The following is a 25,283-nucleotide window of genomic DNA, read 5'->3' as shown; positions in this document are numbered from 1 at the left end:
TTCCATACCTCAAAACCATAATTTCATGAAGAGGTAGTCCTGAAGGCATCTTTATTATTTGGAAACATGCGCCTTTCTTTTCCTACAGTCTTTTTTCTCAGTACAAAAAAGATGATTAAGGAGGAAAAGAGAAAGTATTTATTGATTTATTTATCTGAATTTTGGATATTTATTTATTTATTTATTTGAATAGTGAATATCTTGTATCCTCGGTCTCATAGTCATGTACAGATAAAATCAAATTAATTTTTTAAACAGTAAGGCATAATTTAAAAGGCCTAAAACATACTAAACAATGAGCAATTTAAGACAGATTAAAATAGTTTAAAACTGTGTTACTTTTACAGGTTTGGATATTTTAAGACCTCAATTTCTTTAATTATATATATAAAAAACATTTTCACACCTGGAAGGGAACAGCAGAAAGGGCTTTCTCCCACCTCCTCACACAGTGTACTACTGGGACGTAGAGGATGACCCCTCCAGCATAGCACAATTCTCAGAAAGACATATATAAAGAGAGGTGCTCCTTCAAGTATTGCTATCCCAGAGCATTTAGGGCTTTAAATGCCATCACCAGCACCTTGAATTCAGACCTGAAACATACTGGCAGCCAATGCAATTCCTTTAAAACAAGTATTATGTGGTACTGTATGATGTTCTGGTCAGCAGTCTAGCAGCTTCATTTTGCACTAGCTGCAGTTTTCTTCAAGAGCAGCTCCATGTAGAATACAGTAGTCCAATTGGATTGACTGGGAAGTTTCCTGTGCATAGATTACTGTGTTTAAGTTTTTCCTGTCCAGGAAAGGGTGCAGCTGGTGGATTAGTCAAAGCTGGCCTCAAGCATTCCAAGCCACCAAGTCTACCTGTAGCTTATCCAAGTCTCAAAGATGAGAATCCCCAAGGCACAGAGCCTCTATCTAATTGGGATTCTACTTCAGAAGGCTGTTGGCAACCAACACAGTTCCTTTAAAATTGGTGTCATGTCATGTTTGTAATAAGTTTTGGTTAACAGTCTAACTACTACATGTTGCACTAGCTACATCTTCAGACACAGTCCAGTATAGAACATATTGCAGTACATATTGCCTGAACTACTGCAGCCAGGTTATCCCTGTCCAGGGAAGACCATCCAATCCTACAGAACTGATCCAGTAGGATACTATGGCCAATGATACAGAAAACCACTGAGAGACTCAAGAGAATCTATAAACATGGTAATCTATTTCAAGTATGTGACTGTTATGGCTTTTGTTTACAAGTATGGATGGGATGAAACTCTACCCAGTTTCAAAACTGAATCAAAGACTATATTGTTTAGAGAAGCATTCCCAGAGGTGAGCCCCTCTCTGACCCAGGAAGCCTCCTTCTAACCATCCATCAAGAAACCAAGCCCTTCCTCCAGTCCATCTGCCTTGGTCCAGGCCTCGGAGGTGGAGAAGATCTGCTGGACCTGATCCTATTCCCCACCACCACTCCCTTCTCCTTTTGTGTCGTGTCTTTTAGATTGTAAGCCTGAGGGCAGGGAACCGTCTGACTAAAAAATTTATGTACAGCGCTGTGTAAACTTACAGCGCTTTATAAATAAAGGTTAATAATAATAATAATAATGTATGCTACAGATTAGACTCTGTGGTAGAGTGGGCAGGTGTGGTGGCAGGGGGTGGTTTTAAGCTCTGGGATACATACTGGCTCACAAAAGTTCACCGAACTGAAAAAGAAGTGGCCAGACATCAACGTCTGATTTTGACAAATGGGTATTTCTTCATGCTGAATGATATATGGGAACCTTGCAGTTTATGGACATGATGAATCACTACCTCTGGAGGTTTCCAGAAGAGTCAATTACCCCCTTTTTATTACAAAAACGGGTGTTCTGGGGAGTCTGGAAGGGTCAAAGGCCACAAAAACAGCTTTGGGGTCTGCACATGGCCCTGTGACAGCACTTTGCCCACCCTTGGTTTATGGCAACAGCTCCACTCCCAGGAGATGTTCCCCACTTACCTATGGAGTATATCACACGGAGCTTTTGGGTGGTTTCTGGGTCAGTTCAGGGTCACTTCTGACGATGCGGTTTCAGGTCGTAAAATGACTGTTTTATTAGACATCATTAATTTCTATGGGAGCCCCTTGCAAACTGCTTCTGCAGTGTTTCTGAAGTCACCCCTGATTTTGGTAAAAATGGGGAAAAAGTGACTTCAGAAAATTCGCTTCCAGGCTGCCTTCGATTGCACTGAGATTTGGTCTGGTCTGGAATGCAGCTTTGCTACTGCTCTGGTACTCCACTGCAAGCACCCTGGGAGGAGGAGGAGGAGGCAGCACCCTTTCCTTCCTTCCCGCGGGTGCCTGGCACCCATGAGAAGGGAGGAAGAGGAGGAGGCAGCCCCCCCATTCCCTTCCTTCCTGGGGATGATGCCCATCATCCCCAGAAAGGGAGGAGGAGGAGGAGGCAGCCCTCCCAGTCCCTTCCTTCCAGGGGATGATGCCCATCATCCCCGTGAAAGGAGGGAGCTGGAGGAGGCAGCCCTCTCAGTCCTTTCCTTCCAGGGGTCCCTGTCACCTGCGGGAAAGGAGGGAGGAGGAGGGAGCCCTGTCCCCGTCCCCTTTTCCCCGCAGGGTGACAATTCGAATCGTTGAGCCCTCTGGTGTGGTAATACAATGTGCTCTCACTCCTCTTTGCTTGAGTCCGCATCACGTGACTTGCTTGGCATCGAACTAACTTCGCTTGCCCCTCACTTTGGAAGAACAACAGAAAGGCAGCCAAGTATGGTAAAACATCACGTTTTTACCTCAATTCGCATTGCTAGAGAGGAGTGACTCTGGATCTGGTGTGAAAAAACATCACACTTTTCATTACTAGAACTGGAGTGACTGCGGATCTCAGCTGCAACCCCCCCCCCCCCCATGTGTGATAAGGTCCTATGTGAAATGCTTCATTTAAAAAAAAATCCTATACTGCAGCTACATAGCTGGAGTTCTTGGTCAGATGCATGATACAGGATGCCAGGTGGGACTGGAAAAACACAGCTATTGCTTTTCATTATTGTAACCCTGATGCCTCTGAAGTGTGCTGTTGCTTGTAAGAGTGCTCCTTTTTATTATATCCATTTGCTATGAATCTTCACAGTGTGATTCATGCTAAACTCATTAATCACGACTATTCATAACAAGGGAAACAATATAAAAGTTGAATGGTATCTTGAAACTTATTATTCTAGCATTTGACAAACGAAATCTAATTTCTCATAAATTTCCCCTGTCCAGTTTTTAAAATAATATCAGGCATGACCAAGATATGTCATATCTAGATACCATTCTGAAATGAGAGGCCTTACTGCCCTCCCTGCCAGTTGACTCCCTCTTCCTCCTCTTTCTATTACTGTATTCATTCTTGCATAAGTCTAGAAATTTTACTCAAAAAATTGACCCCAAAAACATGGGTCAACTTTTCCCTGGGCAGGGTGACTAGATGTGTTCACCGCAAAGGAGGAGAAGGCACTGCAAAATGGAAGGCATGACCAAATAAAAGCTAAAAACACTAATACAAATACAAATTCATGCTTCTCAGTCATGCTCCAAATGGAGGACATTTTGGAATTCCTCCTAGAAAGAAAGTTGAAATGTAGGGAGCAGATAAGAACCCACTGCCTACTCTGTGACACTCCTTCAGGTATTTACAGAGTTCTATCATGGACTTGGTCTTCTCCAGACTAAAATAAGCAGGGACTGCACAAAGTTTCTCCATGGCCCGTTATTTAATGCAATGTAATCCATTAGCTGCTCAGATTCAGCATTTAAGTTTCTCTGTTTCATTGCCACACTTTTGTGATTAATCCACACAAATGGTATCTTCAGTTCTGACTGTCAAAACTATTTCTGAACAGTGGGCTGGTTCAGAAAGGAAATAAGAAAGCAAACTTGACATCTGCTTGCTTTCAGCACTGTGAGATGGCAATTCAGGCTGTTTCCCTAGATAAAAGTGTTTGCCTCATCAGCTTTGTTGTGCCTCCCTTCACAGAACTTTTATTTACTAAAAATGTTCTCATTATATTCAACAACTACTTAGAAGTAAAAAAAAAAATCCAGGCATGCTGTGATGGGAGATTCTATTTTGGAACTGTAAATTCATTCTCTGCTTTATTCTTGCTCTCTCTCTTCCTCTGTGTGTCTGTTTTGGTGCCACTTTCACTGCCTTTTATCTCCTTTCCTTTGCTGGACCCTTTTCCCTTTTAGATAGATCCTTTCACCTCCCAACCTCCTCCTCTCTTCTGGAGACACACTGTTAAATTCAAACACTCTAAATAGGGTATTTGTCCCACTTTTGCTCTGTTCCTTCATCCTTCTTCTTTGTGAAAGAAATCTATTCACTGCCCCTCCATTACTGTCCAGAAGATAATGAGTTAAGCAATTTCAGTGAGGCTAGGAGTTTATTACATGTGCTGGAAAGAAGATTCAACAAACTATCTTCAGCTTTAAAGGAAAACATTCACTTGGAAACAGCCCTTGCCCAAAATAGATTAAGTTTCAAATGAATATAGAGAAGATGGTGGGATCCTCTTATTCCAGAAACTTTATTATAACAGTGTGAGATAGGGAGACCTCTAACTATGGAATGCACTCAAAGACATGGGGGTGCCACTCCATCTGATAGTCCTAATGAGTGTTATCAAGTTCGGTTCTGATAAAATGTTGGGTACATGTGGTATGTACTATGACCCCTGACAGACCTCATAAAGGACCCGCCATTAAGCCAAAGGCGAGGAGACCACGTAGGCAACTCACCTTGCAAAGGCAGAGTCCCTAGAAAAAGATGGAATTGGAAATTCCTCGCAGGAAGTTTGGGAGTCACCAAACCAGAATCGCCACTGCTTGCCCAAGTAAGACAATAGACTTGGCTTCACACCTGATGAGCCAGTGATCCGCTTAACGACTCAGTAATCAAGTCGGATACCCCTCCAAATTGTGTCCAGACTTAAATGCATTGTGCAACACATTACTTGCTCTTGGCTTAACAGAGCCCAAGCAATCAACACCTTTGTCTAGCAAGTCTCCCTAGCCTCCAGCTACATTTTGCACTATAAGAACCCCAGGTTTTTGGACCCTCCTTGTGCTATCACCAGGTTGCAAGCTGGTCCACGCCAGTTTGAACTCTGATTTTAGCTCCCGCGGCCCTCTTCCCTGCGCTCCTGCGGCCGTGATCCACTATCCATCCAAGCTTCATCAGACTTCCTGGAGAAGACTTCTAAGGAAGAATTCCCTAGTGGTGCCTCTCTTTCTCAAACCGCTCACTAACTCACCCATCTCCTGCTGTAGCATTGAATGAGTGTGTGTGTGTGTGTGTATGTTCCCCTTTTGCTGTGTGGTTTTCCCTGTGCTTTAATAAACGTTGCCCCTTTAATTGGCCCTAGTTGGTATCAGCGTCTCTTTCTCTTGGGGCTTGCTGGCGACCTCTGGTATACACTGTTGGGGCCCGATTCTGGCACATGGTTTTGTTAGGGCCTCCCCTCGGCTATATTTGAGCTAAGTAAAATTCCCTTGAGCGAGAGACTTCCTAACATGAGGAATCTGTACCAAGGACACGAGGCCACCATCAGAACATAATTCGGGGAAACAGAGTGGTTTCCAATAGGCAAAGGGAAACAGAGTGGTTTCCAATAGGCAAAGGGGTCAGGCAAGGCTGCATCCTATCACCATACTTGTTTAATGTATATGCTGAAAACATCGTAAGAAAAGCAGAATTAGAATCAGAAAAAGGAGGCGTGAAGATAGGAGGAAGCAACTTTAACATATGCGGATGTGTGGACAACACCATAATATTAGCAGAAGACATTCAGGAATTGGAACCGTTAATAAGGAAGATCAAAGATGAAAGTGCAAAGGCAGGTCTGATGCTGAACATAAAGAAAACAAAAATAATGATCACAGAAGAAATACACAAATTCAGTCTAAACAATAAAGAAATTGAAATAGTTAATTGGTATCTGAAAATAATCTTAATGGGTGTGGGGGGAGAGAGATGACTGCTGAGAAAAGACGACACAATTGGCCCTGATTAAGAGGCTGTCAGGGACATAGCAAACTGCTATATACTTTTTTTGACTATTAGAATCCCCTTTGCTGGTTCATCAAGCTCAGGGCTAACTTTATTGACTGGTGATAGCTCTCCAGAGTTTCAGGAAGGAACATTTTCTGGTTCTGCCTTGAGACACCAGGGATTGAACCTGGGACCTTGCGCTTGCACATCACACCCCTTTATACACATTCCCCAGTAACACTGGTTGTATGATGCCAAGTGGCTCCCATACCATTGTGTGTGAGTTGAAAGCGGACAACAAATGTCAAATGCAGGGCTCTTGTAGCCTGAATTCTTGTTTGGAAGGGTAATGCCCTCATTTTTGCCCCCCCCCCCAACTCACCCCAATGCTACACCCTTGCGATTGTCAGTAAGGGGGGGGAGGTGTAATAGAAATTAAGAAGCCAAGTCCTCCCTCCAGTCCATCTGCCTTGGTCCAGGCCTCAGAGGTAGAGAAGAACTGCTGGCCCTCATCCCCTTCCCCTCCACCACTCCCTTCTCCTTTTGTGTCGTGTCTTTTTAGATTGTAAGCCTGAGGGCAGGGAACCACCTAATTAAAATATTGTATGTACAGCACTGTGTAAATTTACAGCGCTTTATAAATAAAGGATAATAATAATAATAATAATAATAATAATAATAATAATAATAATAATAATAATATAATAATAATAATAATTGTTTAAACTGGCAGCCAGCACACTGTTTCACAGCATTGGACTGCAGCATTTATATGTTCTGGTAAGAAGGCAAGAGTTTCAATGCATAAAAGAAACTAGAAGTAAGCATTTCCTGACACTGGCAATTGAAAGTGGCAGAGAGAAGAGCATAGGGAAGTAATGACAACTCCAAGATAGTCTATATGGAAATGTTTAGTGCACAGAGTGATCCTGCTGGGTTCTGTGATCTTTACAGAGAGAGCTAAATGTGCTTCCCTGATAGCTTATCTTTTGGTGATGATATGGCAGAAATTCATTTCCGTGGTAAAAATTATTTCATAGGCAGAGTAAAATGGTAAGTGAGGATGGAGGAGCATAGCCTCTGCAGGAAAGGCATTTATGTAAGCAGTGGTGTTCTTGGCAACAGAATAATCTCTTCCCAGTGGTGTCAAGCTCTGGCATAACTCTGGGAAAATTAATTCTTGCACAAGTCATGACCAGTAGACAGCCAACCTAAAGTGGTTGCAGGCAAAAAAAACCCCAACAACCCAGAGCTTGGAAAATGCCCTTTTATGGTCTACAACTTTCAGAATCCCCCAGCTAGTATATCTGACAGAGAAGACCCTGAATTCCCATTGCTTAGGTTGGCTGGTGAATTCTCTGAGTTGTGGTTCAAAAAATAACTTTTCCAAGCCCTGAATAAAGGTTAAAAGAAGAAATCCAAAGGTGTGGTGGGCAGAAGGGGAAGAAGGAAGGCATGGGGAAATGGAGAAGTATTAAGTAACCTGAAACAGTAAACTGTCTGCTAACATCCTGGGCAGTTTTCTTGCAAAAGCACTACTTATATGGAACAGAGAGTATTTTAAAATCCACGTTAGGAACCAGGATTTCACTTCATGAGTAAATGATACTTACATTTACATTCATCTTCACTGTATTCTTTCAGTCACTGTCCAGTCACTGGTTCTGATGTTTAAATATTCTTTTTCTTTTACTGGTACCATACCTTTTTTGTTTTATAAGTTGAAGTCTCATTCACATCTGAATTGTCCATATGGATTAGACAAAACTTTTGTTTAGACTGGCTAGAGAAATGGATGTGGCTAAACAGGTCCCAAGTGTCATACCCTCCCCACTGAATCATCACAACTAGACCTCATATCCCTGCTGATGGGGAGAAGCAACACTTCAAGAGCAGGTGTGGCTTGTAGCATTCTCTAGTCCAGGGTCAGCCCATCCATTGGGTAGAGTGGGTCAGCTCCCACAGGCAGAAGAAGTGCCATGAAAGGTCAGAAAAGTGGTGGCTATTTATGTCTTATTGCTGTTTCTTTACTGTCAGGTAGAGGAAAGAGGTGTTTCTGTGATTTTCATATCATTTGTCTCCAAGTACTGTGCATCTGATCCTGGATAGGTGAGAATGAAGTGCCATGTACTGCATGTACCCAGGCAGCAAAATGACTTGGGCTACCCCTGCCCTATCCTCAAGCTTTCTCCCTATACTACCTCCTTGTCTCTGCTCTGTGTTTATCCTTTTTATCTATACATTTTGTAAGCTACCTTGGGTCTTGCATCTAGGGAAACGGTAGGATAGTAATTTAATAAACCGGCTGGATTAGCTGGTAAAATACATTTTTGCAACTCAGGTAAAGGAATGTCAGTACATTGACTGAAGGTGTGTCAGGTACAAAGGAGATCCATATCTTGGTTATTGAGGAGAGTGGTACATATGCAGAATGCCTTAAACCTTTCCCAGATCCAGACTCTTGCAGGTAGCTGCTCCTGTTGATCACCATGAACAATACTTTGGAAAAAAGCTTTTGCAATACAATATTATTAGTCCCCCAGCAATGCAGTCAATGTCATTACATGGACCCAGTGGTACAGCTTTCAGGCAAATACAACTTCCAAATGGCTTTCTCCCATCTCAGTGGGAATTATATAGTTTCTCTCCATGCCTCAGAGAGAGGCTTTATGTGTAATTGATGCTTGGCCATCAGCCACAAAGCCTGGATTGCTCAGGATTTGATGCTGTTTTTCTTCCCAGTTCAATTGAGGGCCTTGGCTTCAGATGAGCAGTGCTGGTGCCAGAAGCCAGACAAAGTCGGCAGCCTTCCAAGGCTCTTGGCCTCTGGGGTGAGAGGTGGGGGAAGTATGGGGAAACAACAAAAGCAGATTCCAGCTCAGTTATGCCCCATCTACATTTCACCTTCCTGTCTACAGCATGGGAAACAAAGGCTGCAGCAGCAGGAAATCTGGAATGCCAGAATGAAATTCCACTCAAGGAAACATTGACATGAGGGGAGAAATAATCTCCAGTTTCTGGTGTGAGATACTATGTATCTGGCAAGTCTATCTACAACCCACCTGTATTTCTCTCCAGGTGTATATGCCTTAAAGTTGTCTGTGAACTTATGGTAACTCCCTGCATTTCACAGGGTTTTCTTCAGCAGGAGGTAGTTTGCCATTGCCACCTTCCAAAACACATTTGGCAGCACCTGGTATTCCTTGCTGATCCTCCATCCAAGTACCAGCCAGACCTGAACTTGCTTAGCTTTCAAGATCAGATGTGATCTGGTGCCTTCAAGGCATTTAAGCTTCTGTATTTCTAGAACCACAACAATCTGTTGCTCTTTGCCAGGGCCCACAACCTGATCCTTCTCAACTGGCTTCTCTTGATTTGAATCAGCACTGGGAAAAGTTCTTTTTTGGACTATACATCCCAGAATCCTCTAGCCATCATAGTCTAACTTTTCCATCTCTGAAATACACACACCAGAGATGGCAACAGATACGGGGAATCAGCAGTACCAATTTTAACACTTTTGCAGCTGAAACAGTGGCAGCTAGTGTCTTCCTTGCCAGTGAGCCAGTGGGCCCATAGAGACAGGGCAAAATAAAGCTGCTTCGGGTCACTTTAGAGCAGGGGTAGGCAACCTTTTTGAGCCGGGGGCCGGGTTGCTGTCCCTCAGACAACTGGGGGGCCGAAGCCAAAAAATAAATAATTAAATATATTTTTTAAAAAATTAGATATATAAATAAACCAGGACAAATGTAGGACAAAATTTTCAAATGGAAGACACTTTTTTTAAAAAATGTTAATATAAATGCATGTTTCTGAGGCTTCTATAGACAATTGCCCCCCAAAGGCCCCGGCAGCAATCGGTGGCAGGACCGGGCTGAGGCCGGTCCCAGGGGCTTGCCGGGCTGCATCCGGCCCGCGGGCCGCAGGTTGCCTACCCCTGGATTACACTCTTCTTTAGAAGTAAAAACAAGAACCACAAAACCAGCCAAGGCACACTGCTACCTAGATATTTTAACACCAATAGATCACTATAGCCATTCATATCTCACAAAGCTATTGTATGTCAGAATGTGTGCCAAGTGGGTAGTCGTCTAACAAAGAATCCTGCATCCTGATTGTAAAGTAATATGATTGCTTCTTGGTATTTGTGCATTAAAAGTGGTGTTTCTCAGTAGACTGACTTTAGAAAGGCCAGCTGAAACATATTCAGCCAAATGGAACTGACCACTAGAGAGCACTGCTTCTTAAACTTCCTGTTTCCCCACTGATTATCATGGAATGATTAAATACTAGTTCTAGGTAGCAAACTCCACAGCAGGATTGCCCTCCTTCCTATATCTTGTGCTTCAGCTCAAACTGAAAACTGTAAGATCCCCAAACATCATAGCAAGCTCCAAGGCATAAAACAGACTGCTAAAGTAACCTCAAGAGTGGACTTCTGCAATGCACTGAACATTGGACTACCTCTGTGCCAAATTTGGAAGCTTCAATTAGTGCAAAAAATGGAAGCCTATTTCACCAGATTGTTATGAGGTTAAAATACCTCTCTTCAGTTTGAAAGTTCCAATGTTGCTTATTATTTCAGAAATAACCAGTGTGTAAATTCATTCACTTGAGAGCCATCAGAAAGTCAAGATAGTAATCATGTAAAAATAACTTGATGAGTGCCTAGACATCTGTAGCTTGAGAATGAGATTATCGCACTACACTCTTAAAACGAGGCTAATCCACTTTTACTGCTCTGGCTGCCTCCTGTTGCATTCTGGGACTTGTAGTTTAGGAAAAGGCATTTAGAATATTCAGCCAGAGAGCTCTTAGGCCTCACTGAACTACAAACCCCAAAATGAAACAGGAGGCAGCCAGAGCAGTAAAAGTGGATTAGCCCTGTTAGTGTGGTGCAATAATCTACCAAGTGTCTGACTAATGAACCAAGTAGGCTTACCTGTAGACTTTGGAGAGGCATGTTAAAAAATATTGGCTACATCATTAAGGCCTATGGAGATTATCAGCCGGGGGGAAACTGGGGAAGAAAAAAGGCATATTCCCAGCATAATTGCACTGAAGATTTTCAGATGATTATCCAGGATTTATCCCGTGAAGATCCAGGAATACTCCACCAACAAACTATTCCCGGGACTTCCCTGTGAATAGTTTGTTGCTGGGACATTCCTGGATCTTCATGGGTTAAGTCCTGGATAAGCACAATGCGTCTGAAAATCTTCAGCATGAACATGCGACTTCACCGGGAATATGCCTTTTACTCCTGGCTCCCCCAGCCTCCTGAGGGTCTGGTAATCTCCTATGTCATTGTCATGACAATTCAACTGAATGTAATTCTAGTTGTTTGATTACTTGAATTTTCCTAGTGACCAAAGGTAAACAAAAAATCAATGTCAGGAATACTCAGAAGCTGGGTTTCAATTTCTAGATCTTTTTATTAAGAGTACAGTTTCACAGGAGGAGGCATGTGTACAGCACAGAAGATAACAGTACTCAATACCTTTGGGGATGTATTAGCAGCACTGGGAAGTGGAGTGAAACAAATTTACCTCTTCAGTCTAATGTTTCATTAAACATACCTACAAGCTGCTTGATCAGGAAGCAGATTCCCAAGTAATTCCATGAATATCATTTCTAAAAGGAGAATTTTCTGCCAGAGAAGCTTGCAGCACACACAGTCTTTAATCTGCAGACAATACTTGGCACTTACTTACTGAGGCATTTGCAGGAAGGTATTTAAGTTTAGAAATGTCCATCTATAAGAAAGTCCAGGAACTGTAATGGAACAGCAACTATGCCAGCAAGTCAGTCAGTCAACATAGTAAAAGAGAGGAAAGTGTTGTTGGTGGAACAGTTCTGGTGTTGTACAGTATGAGATCCCACGATGACATTGGCAGTGTGGAATAACCCTGGGTTGTCTCAGACATGTTTTTATACACCTAATACAGTACATAGCAAGCAGGATTATAGCAAATAGGCAGATCCTCCCATCTTACATTTCTAACAGGAAAACTGCTTGAGGCTGTCCCAGCTTCTAGAGACAATCACTGAGAATTCAAAAGTTCTGAAAAAATATGGATTTTCAGATTCGTTCCTAGTAAAAAAAAATCCCAAAAGGCAAACAGGCTACACTGACACACAAAAAAACTCCTCCAAACAGAAAATCAGGTTTCCAATCAATGCTTCTTATACATCTGTCTTTCTTGTGATGAAAATTTGCCTCAAATTTGATCAGTCAGGAAGAAGTTTGTTTTTCTCAGCTTTCTGAAGTTAAGAGATCTGGCACTGAAGACACAGGTATTTTTTGAGGTTTGTCACTGATTCCTAAACATGAATTGCTGTTTAAAAAAACAGAAGAAGGAAGAAGAACCAGAGCTGTGTGTTGATGAATCCAGAAGTGCTTCAAAGAGAAGAGCGGTGATGATTCATTCGGCCTTCTAAAGGCTGGAGAAACTGCCCAGACAGCACATATGGCAACTTGGCTGAGTCAGAGGGAGAAGACAAAATCTGAGTAGTTATGGACAGCACCATGCCTGACCCACTACAAAGTGGGTTAGAATCACCCTCCCTATGCATGCCCCATACTTCAGAAACCTCTACCACTACACAGTATCACAGTATCCAAGCTTGAGCTTGGAGCAGAACCATCAGCTCAGTGTAAATCCTTTTTATGCAGTAGCATCTGTGCATAAAATGACACCTCAGTCTCCTTCCAGTTTTTCAGACATGTGTATCTTTAGAACATGTTTATTTCTGGCCAACTCGCTAATTCTGCATTGGGTGACTACTTATTTAAACACTGTTTCATGAAAGCTTTGGGAGATTGACAGTTAAAATCAGGCTATTTACTATTTGTACAATCTGTAGATACAAAACCTTTGCTTAATAAAACTTGTGGGGAGAGGTTAATTGTTTTTAGTAATACTGCTAGTGCTATAAGTCTCAGGAAGTAATAGAAATAACAACAAATGCTTTTGTAACACCTTGCTTTTTGAGAAACCACTCCTCGTCTTTACAGAAATATACACATCATTGAAGTAGTACATCCCTGATATCAGCCATCTTGAAGCTAATTGAAACTAACTAGATGGGCATCTCCAGGGAGCAGTAGTTTCTGGACTGAGTGCCATGAAGGGCAGTGACATGTCACTTTAGCAGAACACTGCTGAAGGCAGATGACATTTCCTTACCACTTTTCTATTGCCCAAGCACTACCTTTCTAATAGATCCACAACTCTGGTTAGGCTGATCTCCCCTTGAGACTGAGATCTAATCTGCACTGCAGAAATAATGCAGTTTGATACCACTTTAATTGACAGGTCCCCATTCTATGCTACCCTAGCATTTGTAGTTTGCCATGGCATCAGAGTTCTCTAACTGAGAAGGCTAAATATCTCACAAAACTACAAATCCCAGAATTCCATAGCATTAAGCTATGGCAGTTGAAACAATGTCACACTGCCTTATTTCTGCAGTACAGATTAGACCTGATCCCACTAACTCTATCTAGAGTTAGATTGGCTATCCAGTTGTTCTTGGATGGCAACTCCCGGCTAGGGATGATGTGAGTTGCAATGCAACAATGTCTGAATGCCCACTCACTCACCACTCCTGATCTAGGAGTAATCTAGGCTGCAGCTCAGAGCATGAAACATCATATGGAAAGACATCTATCAGTTATCAGCAGTATCTTATCAGTCAGTAATCACTGTCTTCCTACTTACAACCCGTGTTAGATCATGACCTGGATGGTTAATAGAGCCAGATTACGAAGCAAAAGGACATCAACAGTAGGGAGTGATCGTACTCTCTCATAGTCATGTTTTGGCAGGAATTTCAGTTATTATTGTTTTGATTTGTTCCTGTAACTGCATTTTGACATGTAAAATTTTAAAGAAACTTAGGCACTTTACAGACCGCCCAAAAGGGCGGTCTGCTGGCGCCCTCATATGTTGCGCAGAGGAGTCTCAACGGCCAAACTACGCGACTCCTCCACGCCGCAAAAAGAAGCCGCAAAAAGCGGCTTCTTTTTGCGGCACCATTATGATGCCGCAAAGCACCATCCTAACCCTAGTACGTACCGAGCACGTACTTTTGGCGCATGTGGAACGTGCCTTAGATATTTAAAAATCATCTAAATAAGCCATATAGGAATGTTTTACTTTTGAAGTATAAATGACATGCAGTTAAATTTTGTCCAGAAAACTTTTCCTTTCAGACATAACATTTTTTCTTTTAACAAGCTTGGAATTGGTCCCTTTAAAAAACACTTGGATCACATAGCTCTTAGCCTGACTGACTGTGGCCCAAACAGTAATTGAAATATTATTCCACCTAGTGAGAATGTCTTTTGGACAAAAGGAAATTACTGTGCTGATTGTCTCAGTTTACAAGTTAGATACTTAAGTGCAGAGACGAGGATGCTTGGCTGAGCTTTTATCGTATTCAGTCAATAATTAAACACCAATACTTTCATTTTTCATCCACAGCCTTAATTGCTCGAACAGCCTTTGCAAGGAAGCAAAAGGAATCCACTAATGGTTATTCCTCTCACCTTCCTGTTATCACAGCATGATGTATGAAGAGAAGACATTGGTTTCAGTGCAATTATGACCCCTTTTCTCATAGAAGTATATGCCTTTAACAGCTGCCTGACAGAGATCCAGCAAGCACTGCTCTCCCTATTACTGCAACATCATGCTGGGAAAAGCTAAATTTGTTGAATTTCTGCCTGTCACACCTTTGCTGGAAGTCATGAAGCCTTAGTCAGAGAAAAAGTGGCAATCCCAGTGTGTGAGCACTGACTGCTAATGATGTGTTTTCAATTTTCATTGCATATTATCCTCTCTGGTTTGTAATATGGCCAAGTGTTCGTCAGGGGTGATTCACACATGCATGTGTCAATGTTGCATTCCTTGATGACTAGTTATTCTGATCTGCCTCTGGCTTTATGAATAACCTTAGCTGGAAACCACTGGGACTGATAAGATATCAAGTGATATAAATGCCATTCTTTGATCTGCAATGGCTGGTTCACACTTCTGAGGCACCAGATATTGTGTAGTCATCAAGAGACCAACAGGTATGCCATAGGTGTGAATTAACCATAAGCTGACTGGAATCTTTTCCAGGAAATCAGTATCTTAAACAACCCAAAGAGAGAATGAGAAAGACTCATGCAGGAAATGAAAGAGAAACTCTCCCTACTCTACAGCAATCCTGGAGGCTAAGAAGACTCTCTCCGTATGGCTGTAAATCCTCTTGCTCTCCCAATTTGAAATTCTTAGTTGATACTCACATCTTCAAAGGTTGCTTTTTAAAAGTCATATGACTCATTACAATATAAGCAAAAAACATACTGTAACCTACCATTAACCATGTGAGTTTTGTAAAATAACCTGTAGTGCTGTGCTTTACTTTTTACTTCAAAAAACTAGAAAGTAATAAAAGGCCCTAAACTTTGGGGGGGAAACCTTCAAAAAATAGATAACAAATGTTATCTATTACATTAAAAAAGTAATTACATTACCATCTCCCTTATCTGGAATGCCAAAATCTGAAATATTAAACAAAACCAAAAACAAAACCCAAAACAAACCTTTCTTCACGGGTAGTTGAGATACCTTTGTTTTCTGATGGTTCAATGTACACTAACTTTGTTTCATGCCCAAAGTTATTTTTAAAATATTGTATAAAATTGCCTTCAAGCTATGTGTATAGAGTGTATATGAAACATAAATGAATTTTGTATTTAGACTTGGGTTCCATCGTCAAGATATCTCATTATGTAGGTATATGCAAATACAGGTATTCCAAAATTCATAAATAAATAAATAAATTCAAAATTCAAAACCCCTGGTCCCAAGCATATAACTAATTGTTATATTATTTGTAAAAAGAACACCACTGTGACCCTGTGCACTCCAATAGTAGCACATTACAGGTGATATCAGCCAGAACCTTGTTTAGGGTCAATCTAGGGACTGTGAAAGTTCCACAATCCCCACTTATTGGACAGAAGCCACTGTAAGCAAGGGAGAATCTGTTTCCCTGTCAATCAGAAAGTGGTTGGCTGATGGTTCCCCCCCCCCCCCATGCAACTGATCTGTCAGTGTGAGGGGGGATTGCTCCAGGGGTCATGTTTTTGTTTATTACACAGGAGATTACTTATGGGAGGGGACTGTCAGCTAGCTGCTTCCTGTGCAACAGGAAAACAAACACCAGTTGATTGCAGCAGCTGCTTCCCAATAAATGGAATGAAAAGGTTGGACTGGGACTCACTGTGTAGTGCCATAACCACAGTGCTTACATATCTGTAAATCTCTTAAAAAGATTCCAGCCAATATTACTTGTGACATGTTACTGCCAAACTCTGAACACATCACTGCTTTTAAGACTCAGCATTTGACACACATAATCTTCAAAACAAACTAGAAGAGTGTTGGAGGGAACTGTTATGCACCCTTGCATACCCCATGCTGCATTTTGGGGTCCTCATATTTCGTATTTCATATTTGGATGCAAGGCATGTGTTCTATCATTGAACTACAGCCCTTCCAAAAATGAAGTAAGGAGAGAATCAAATGACATGGAGCCCAAACTCAGAAATTAATCCCATGAAGGTGGTGTCTGCACAGGTCAGAATTCTCTAAGAGCTGCCTGACGTATTCTCACCCCGGAGCTGTCCTGACATCCCCTTGTTCCCTGGAACCCTTTGTTGTGATGCCAGGTGGCTGTTCACACACAAGTCCCATCACATTGCTTGGCATGGCCACAAGCTTGGAAAATCATGATCTGCGGTTAGAACAAGGTGCCCAGTATCACTCACATGGCTGGACATCTCATTCGAACAAAGGAGTGAACAATTCACCACCATCACTACTGCACCACACAACACAATGGAATGCATTGTAAAGCGCTGTCCAGCATCACAACTGAAGGCTTCCTGGAAGATCCAGAGCAAATAGTGAGTTTTAAAAATGTTTAAGGATGTTATATCTTAGTGCTGAATCAGCCAGATGTCATCTAGACTGTTCACACCAGAACCAGGGATGTATGTCATCTGGACTCCCTTTTGAGAGGACACAGGATGTTTTCACCTGTGCAGACATTGGCTAAGGAGATTAGTGCATGTGGCTTTTAAACCACAAGTACATTGAGAAAGAAGCAGTTTTGGTGATACTTTTTGCATGATGACTCCTCCAACTCGTAGCTGCCCAGTCCCCCACTCATCTCGTTTCCTTCCTGGGGGGATGACCTGGCAATAGTCTGCAGGTGCAAATGTCACTCCCTGGGCTGTTGCATGATTGGCAGACATGTGGTGCCAATGTCCCCTTCTCACCTTCACTATTCTGAAGTGCCCTAATTACGTTTTAACACTTTCTCTATTAATATCTTTAAAAAACTTTTAAAGAGTTAGTTCTGGGCTGCAGAGCTCTGGAATTCCATGGAACTATGGTGAAACAAAAGCCTTGAAAACATGCTAGGAAGGACATTAGGCAGGGAGGCAGGGTTAAGGAAGAGTTTATGAAAAGATCATGATGGGCACATCAGCTCCAGTTGTGCCATTGAAAGAGGTGCAGTTATAGCTGCCTATAAGTGGTAAGCTCCCATTTTTTTTTATTAAAACCGTGACTGCTACAAAAACGGGGACACATGCAGTAATGTCCTAAATTCTGTGGGACAATCCTAAATAAGTGTACATAGAATTGTAGCCTTAAAAGGTCACGTAGTTCAGCTCCAAAGCAAACCTGATCTTTGTTCCAGTTTCCAACCCCGTTTCCTCATGGTATCCATTAAATTCATGCATTTCTAAGAGACTTAAGACTAAATCAAGGAGTGTGTTCCCCTTCAATAGCACGGACTGATCTTTTAGACCTCTTTTGGGAGTAGTAATCTCTACACAAATGGAGTGGGCTGTGTACAAAATTTTAATTCTGTGCCTCTATAAATGCGCCAAAAATTCAATGTTTGCTCGAGAACTTCTTTAATTTATGCTAAGGCTGTAACTGATCCAACTGTTCTTTTGCTTCATTACAATAAGCAAAATGTTACTGGTGTTTTTATTCTGACAGTAAGCACAAAGGAGGCTTGCTGGCAAGGCAGAAAAACCATCAGTGCAAATGATTTGTGGGCAGCTCAGTTATTGCTATGACATTTAAGCATCTTGACTTGCTAAGATTTTTGGTCTTTCCCTTTTCTCCGCTCTGCTTGGGCTCCACTGAGAAAATAAAAATGGTCTCAAAAATGGAACAAATATAATGTACATTGCTTGTGCACTGCTGCCTTTGGCCAAAAATTTCAACATAACCCTAAATATAAAGGCTATATTTTGCATGTAATGTAGAAAATACAGTGTGCCTACACCATACGCAGGTGCACTATATGCAGCTTTCAACTTACACTGAAGCTGCATTGCAATAAAATGAATGGTGCATGCCACCGCCATGCCCAAGCCCCATTATATTAAATAGGGCTTGGGCATACACGTTATTCACCTTACGCGGGGGAGGGGATCCAGAACGGATCCCCTACGTAAGGCAAGGGACCATTGTATTTTGCTTCTCTACTCTATCTTTTGAGCAAGGATATCTGCATAACCTTAAATATGAAGGCTGTATATACATGTAGTTGAACAAATATTTTATTTGTGCACTGCTTCTTTTGGCCAAGGATCTCATCACAATCCTTACTACAAAGGCCACACTCCACATTGCAAAAGCATTAGACTAAATCATGAAATACTAATCTGCCACTAGATGCAGTCACAACAAGGCAAATGAAGCCTCTACACTTGGAAACAATGCAACTGTGATTGCTGGCTGTTGGGAAACACAGTGCAACATAGCTTTTATTAATAAAGCTAGCATACTGTTGGAAATGAAATACTATACCTGGATGGACCAGGAACCAGTCTGTCAATTCTTGTATTTCCATTTTGTTCCACTTGGGGACACATGCCCCTCCCTCAATTGCATATGGGTATGCAGGCGAAACAGACACAGATGCAGTGCTGATCTCTCACTGCAGGGCTGGGGAGGCTGCAGCCCTCCAGACATTTTTGGAAGTCAATTTCCATCAGCCCTACTTAGTCATGCAATAGCGAGGGATTGTGGGAATAATAGTTCATTAAGATCTGGAGGGTCACAGGCTCTACTCCCCTGCAGATAGGAAAGACTCCTAAATCTGGATCTGCTTAATTCGCCTAAGGGTGAACACTCTTAGAATCAGAGTTGGAAGAAACCTCAAGAGCCAACCAGTCCAACCCCTGCCATGCAGGAACACACAATCAAAGCACCACTGACAGCCTCTCTTTAAAAACCTCCAAAGAAGGAGACTCTACCACACTCGGAGAGAGTGTGTTCCATTGTCAAACAGCTCTTACTGTCAGAAAGTTCCTCCTTATGTTAAACTGGAATCTCTTTTCCTGTAGCTTGAATCCATTGCTCCAAGTTCTATTCTCTGGAGCAGCAGAAAACAAGCTTGCACCATCTTCAATATGGCATCCTTTCAAATATCTAAACAGAGCTATCATATCACCTCTTAACCTTCTCTTCTCCAGGATAAACATATCCAGCTCCCTATGTTGCTGCTCATGGGGCATGGTTTCCAGATCTTTCATCATTTTGATTGCCCTCCTGTGGACACATGCCAGCTTGTCAACATCCTTTTTGAATTGTGGTGTCCACAACTGGACTCTTGTTTTTCACACTACTATTATTTTTAGCAGTTCGGGCAGTGCTCTCTCAAACTTGGAGAACCAATGAATTTGCAGTCAGAAATTCTCCACTGTCACTACTGATGTCAACAGGGGAAAGGTCACACCACATATTCGAAAAATGGAAAGGGTCACAGAAAGATCCAGGCAAAAGATCATTGTGTTGCTGGAAGATGTGGCCCAGAAAGAGAGCTAAAGCTTTTGTTACTCTGTTGCCAAGTAGAGGAAAAGAGGAACACTGTTAGCCTGGAGTTCATGTATTTGTTTACACTTTCATAAGGCAGTACCCTAACTACTGCTCTGAGCCACAGTATGTGTATGTTGATTCTTGATTTTGTTGGAAAGGATATCCTTATTTTGCAAATATGAAAAACAACAGTTCCATTCCAGGTACATGGAATGGTATTCTACTGTTACTCTAGACATGTAATCCAACAGTCATTAATATAAATCAAATAGGACAATAGTTGAGTTAATAGGAAAGGCTCCCTCCTATAGGGAGGGATAAACACATACCAGACTGTCCCCTCCTCTGAATCCATACATATAAACTTATCTGGTTTCTTCCTTGCATAGCCCAGCTTTTGATGCATTTGGAAGTTTCTTGTTTTATGTAGAAATAATTCTGAAGCAAAGGATACATGAATATATTAACCACTACAGCTACAATGTTTCGCTTGTTAAGGGCTGACATTGTTTCCCCAGGTTTGCTCTTCTGGGAATGAAACTAGCCACTTGAAATATTTGCAGTTTATTGGTTGCAGGCAGCTGCATCCTGTTTCCAGGACTGGGCTAGGTGGAGATCAGTAGTAGCACATGGGTAAGGGGTAGGGTTGCCATACCTGAGGACCTCCAAACCAGGAAAAATGTAGGGCAAGGTTTTAAAATGTAGGACCTTTTTTTCTTTTTTTCTTTTTAAATTTCCTGGCCAGGAAATTAAAAAAAAAAAGGTCCTACATTTTTAAACCTTGTCCTCCTTCCTGGCTTGGGAGGAAGCCTCGGCCTCCTCTCAGGCCAGGAAGGGGCGCGGGGGCCGCCCATCATCGCGGCCATCGCCGCGGTGGCAAGCGGCCTCCTCCTCCTCCCAGGCCCCAGGCCAGGCCTTGGAGGACTCCGCGATTGCAGAGCCGCCTCCAAGGCCTGGCTTGGGCCTGGGAGGGAGCGTCTCCATGGCTGGAGCTCCGACTGTGGAGAGTGCTCCTAGGCCTCAGTGAGGCCTTGGAGGCCCCCGCGGCACGCGCAGGGGCAGAGGTGGCCACGGGTGGTGCCATCCCAGTTTTGGCGCCAAACCGGACCGGGACCGGGTCGGCACCGCCCAAAGCAGGATTGTCCCACCTACAGGCGGGATATGGCATCCCAAGTAAGGGGGCAGTTGTTCCCCTGAGACTAGATCTTTATTGTTGTTGTTGTGTGCCTTAAAATTGTTTCCAATTTATGGTGATCCTAAGGCGGATCTATCACAAGGTTTTCTTGGCAAGTTTCTTCAGAAAGGGTTTGCCATTGCCATCCTCTGAGGCCAAGAGAGTGTGGTTTCCCCAGGGTACTCCAGTGGAGTTCCATGGCCAAGCTAAATTCAGAGGCAGCAAAACGTTGTGCTCATCCAATAGCCTGCATGAAGTTTTGAAGTAGCAGGTTCTGCAGAGCATGTTCAACTAATATCCTGTCTGCTACCCTTCCTGGCAGCCTCAGCAACACTTTTCGAAATGGAAATGCTTCCTGTGTCTTTTTTCTGTTCCCCCTTTTTAAATACTTTCCTCTTTTGCATTGGACCACCCTGGAACTAAGAGAACACAAAGATCGCTGCAGACTGGAAAGAGAATGGTGAAGAGAACATTCCTGGACATGCCACTTTTTCTGTGGCTAAGCATAGCATAGTGGTTTGAGCATTGGACTATGACTTTGGAAATTAGTATTCAATTCCCTGCTTGGCCATGAAACCCACTGGGTTACCTTGGGCAAGCCACATGCTCTCAGCCTCAGGGGAAGGCAATGGCAAACTCTGTCTGAACAAATCTTGCCAAGAAAATCCCATGAGGGTTTGCCTTAGGGTCCCATAAGTTGGAAACAACTTGAAGTCACACAACAACAGCAACAACAACTTGTCTTTTCCTATGGCTAAGTTGCTCAGTATTTAGGTTTCTCAGCTCAGCCTGTTTATTCAGGCAACTAGTTCTCTCATGCTAGGAAAACCGTTGTAGGTTAAAGCTATCAAAAGCGTAGGAGCTCTGCCAGAAAAAGAAGCAATTCATGGTGGGAGTCACAGTAAAACTGAGCCATATGAAAGAGTGTAATATATGACAAGGAACCTGCAAGTGACATACGCAAGTATTACGTCCAAAGTACACCTACATAGGTCATTTTATTTAATTCAAAAACATAGCCGTGTTTAGTCTGGGTTAGTCGTGGGTTCTCATGGACTGTCTAGTTTTTTTAATAGCTCAGCATGCTGAATTGTCAGAACAAACAAATATCATTGCCAGATTTCCAGAAAATTAGTGTTTGGCTTTAAATAAAAAAAATGAAATAGAAGAGTTAGCCATAGCCATCCCTGCCTGTTCTTTCCTTTGGCCTTTTTCCGGCTCTCCCACTTGTGTAGACCAGCCACATAGACCTACTGTTTGTGGTGCTGCTGTATTTGGGAAACATCATATACAAAGGGGGAAAGAGGGCAGGAACAATGACAGCCTTCTACTTAATCAGCAAATCTGATGGTGAACACTAATTAGCCAGATCATCCTCTGGCAGTAGCAACCAGACAAACCCAATTCTTGATCATGTGCATCTTCTTCTGCATTCACATAATCAGTGCATTTACGTGGAAGTAAAAGGCATGGGTTTCAGCAGAAATTACTTCAAATAAACAGGTTGCAGATTACAGTCTTGACCAAAAGATAATGGCAGGGAAAAGGAGACAGAGGCTTTAACTCTGATGTTTTTGCCATTTCTATTTTATTCCATTTTATGAAAAAGTCTCCTTAAGTTAAAAATATTTTCTCAATAAGTGTAATTGAAAAGACACTTTCTAGGAAACAGTCTGCATGGAAAATATATGGATATTATCAATGTATTGTACTGTACATTTTACATGCTTAGGAAATAAAGGGGAGGCAGAGAGCCCACTGAGTCTTCAATAGTATGGGGGCCTTCTGTTAAGCATCTGTATCTCTTTCCCTAATTCTGATTTTGTTCTCACAGCAGCAAAGCTATTAGTCATGCTTTATATATCCAGTTGCATAATGTCAAGTCTAAAAATTGCATAGCAGAGCTACATGTCAGTTCTAATAAGCACTGTCTCAAACAATATTGTCCTTGCTCATTAATAAGACTTGGTCCACTGTGGATTTTCCATGTCAAATAGCAACAGGATTATCCATAGCTCAAGTCTGAACCAGACTCAGTCCCTAGCTGTCTTAATGCCACAGTGTAAACATACAGCAGAATCCATTTGGCTCTATATAGTCCAATCACTGCTTCTAGACCTACCTCAATACTCCATCCTGTCACCTGGAGCTAAAGTCATAGTTTAATAATAAAAATATTGAGCATACTTGATTCTTTCCTGATTTTCCAGCTATCTTGCTGTATGAAAACAAGGACATTTTTTAAAAAGCACAGCAGTTGCAGTAATGAAGGAGAGAGCTCACTGGAGTAATTTGATTTGACCTCCTGCCTTCCAAAAAAGCACAGCTGTCTAAGTAATGAATAAGCTTGTTCCAGACAAACTATACCAAAGTCCTAAGGACAGGTGCAGACACTATATTTTACCCTTGACCACCATATTAAGTGCAGCTTACCTGTGGGGAACCAGAAACCTGACTTCCAGCAGGAATGAAAAACAGTATCTCTGCAAGAGACATAGGAAATAGCTGTAGCTCAGGCCCACACATTAGAGCCAGAGTGTTCCAGTGGATTGCAGACCAAGCTTCAAATCCTCGCTCAGCCTTGTAAACCCACTGGGTGACTTTGGACAAGTCATCCTCTCTCAGGCTCAGAGGAAGGCAAGGGCAAACCTCATCTGAACAAATCCTGCCAAGAAAACCCCATAGTAAGGTCTGTCAGAGATCTGAAGGGTTAAAACACTGCACACAGGGAAATGCTTGATGTGTGTGTGTTTGGCCATGAGCATGCAGCAGAGTGGCAAGGCTGATCAGCACAGCTGAAGCTCATTGGCTCAAGGACACTTCAGTGCCCATGGCACATAGCCATGGATGATGAAACCATGTGTCTGGATTGCACAGGAGACACATCACATGGCTACACACCTGAACTCACTGGGTTTGGGAGACCACATGGTCTGGAGACTATATAAGCCCAGGGGTTGCAAGGGTGTGGTGTGGGTTTGTAGAAGGAGTTGGATTGGTATGGTTTGGAGTTGTAGAGATCTAGTTTTGTATAATAGCACTGTGAATAAAGAGCACTTTGGGAGACTTAGTTTCTCTGGTGGTTTATCAGAAGAAGCTATAGCATCGGTTTGCTGTGTGTCCCTGGAGGTTCCTGCATTGCTGCAGTTCCTGGAAGACATCCAGTTGCTGTCATCCCAACTTGGACTTTGGAGCCACGCTTTGGCTTCTGGAAATTTGCCAGCTCTGCTCCAAGGGTCTGATTTAACCCCAGGACTCGTTTGAGTTGCTGACAGTGGTTGTTGGACCCCAGCAGTTGCACTGACAAGGTCACCATAAGTCAGAAATGGCTTGAAGACACACAACAAGAAGGCCCACACAACATCTGGCTACCAAACCAATGGAGCTGGTTGTCCCCAACAATGCCTGAATAAAGTTTCTGCTTTTGTTTTCTTGCTTGCTTGGGATTGCAAGAGCAAGACTTTTAAAGCACCTGATAGCAGTGGAAATGGGTGGCATAGGCATCAATGGGGTGGTGGATCTACTCTGGGTTTTAGTCTAAATTTAGATTGAGCTATTCAAGAAATTGTTTTTCGGATAGAGTCAAGCACCCTTGACAGCTCTTTTAAAGTTTAGATTAAAATCTAGAACAATTCACCAAACCACCAACACCAGACATCAGTCTCCACTACTTGGTAAGCCAAAATACATGGTTGAAGCATTGTGTTCAATTAAGGTAAAGCATAGTTGGACTATAGCTCTCAGAATCCCTGTTGGCTGGAGGATCTTAGAGTGCCAGTCCAAACAACTAACTTTGCAAAGACCTGGCTTTGGGGGGAGTTTTCAGCTGTGCAACAGTGCTCTAGAGCAGGGGTAGGCAACCTTTTTGAGCCAGGGGCCGGGTTGCTGTCCCTCAGACAACTGGGGGGCTGAAGCCAAAAAATAAATAAATAAATAATTTTTAAAAAAATTGAAAGAAATAAATAAACCGGGACAAATGTAGGACAAAAATTTCAAATGGAGGACACTTTTTTAAAAAATTGGAGGACACGTGAAAAAATTTGCTGATTTTTTAAAAAAATGTTAATATAAATGCATATTTCTGAGGCTTCTATAGACAATTGCCCCCCTTGCCCGCCTCCTCCTGATAGGCCAAAGGCCCCACGCCCTCACGCGAGAGGCCAAAGGCTCC

At 42.4% G+C, this 25,283-nt stretch overlaps 1 protein-coding gene across 2 annotated transcripts in view; it reads right to left on the bottom strand.

The window, feature by feature from the left end:
• Positions 1-11,449: 11,449 nt before the first annotated feature.
• Positions 11,450-25,283, bottom strand: part of KCNC4 (potassium voltage-gated channel subfamily C member 4) — a 50,394-nt gene continuing 36,560 nt past the window's right edge. The window contains exons 4-5 of one of the 2 annotated variants that reach the window (XM_042465394.1): positions 20,268-20,376; positions 11,450-12,516 (exon numbers count right to left, since the gene is read on the bottom strand). In XM_042465394.1, coding sequence (XP_042321328.1) covers positions 12,291-12,516; positions 20,268-20,376 — 335 coding nt within the window. In that variant the 3' untranslated portion in view covers positions 11,450-12,290. The remainder of the gene's footprint in view (positions 12,517-20,267; positions 20,377-25,283) is intronic. The other variant, XM_042465395.1, reaches the window with a different exon arrangement.

This window comes from Sceloporus undulatus, chromosome 4, assembly GCF_019175285.1.
Source record: "Sceloporus undulatus isolate JIND9_A2432 ecotype Alabama chromosome 4, SceUnd_v1.1, whole genome shotgun sequence".
Classification (NCBI taxonomy): Eukaryota; Metazoa; Chordata; class Lepidosauria; order Squamata; family Phrynosomatidae; genus Sceloporus; species Sceloporus undulatus.
The sequence above is the reverse complement of the archived record's forward strand: the minus strand, read 5'-3'. Positions and strand labels throughout refer to the sequence as shown.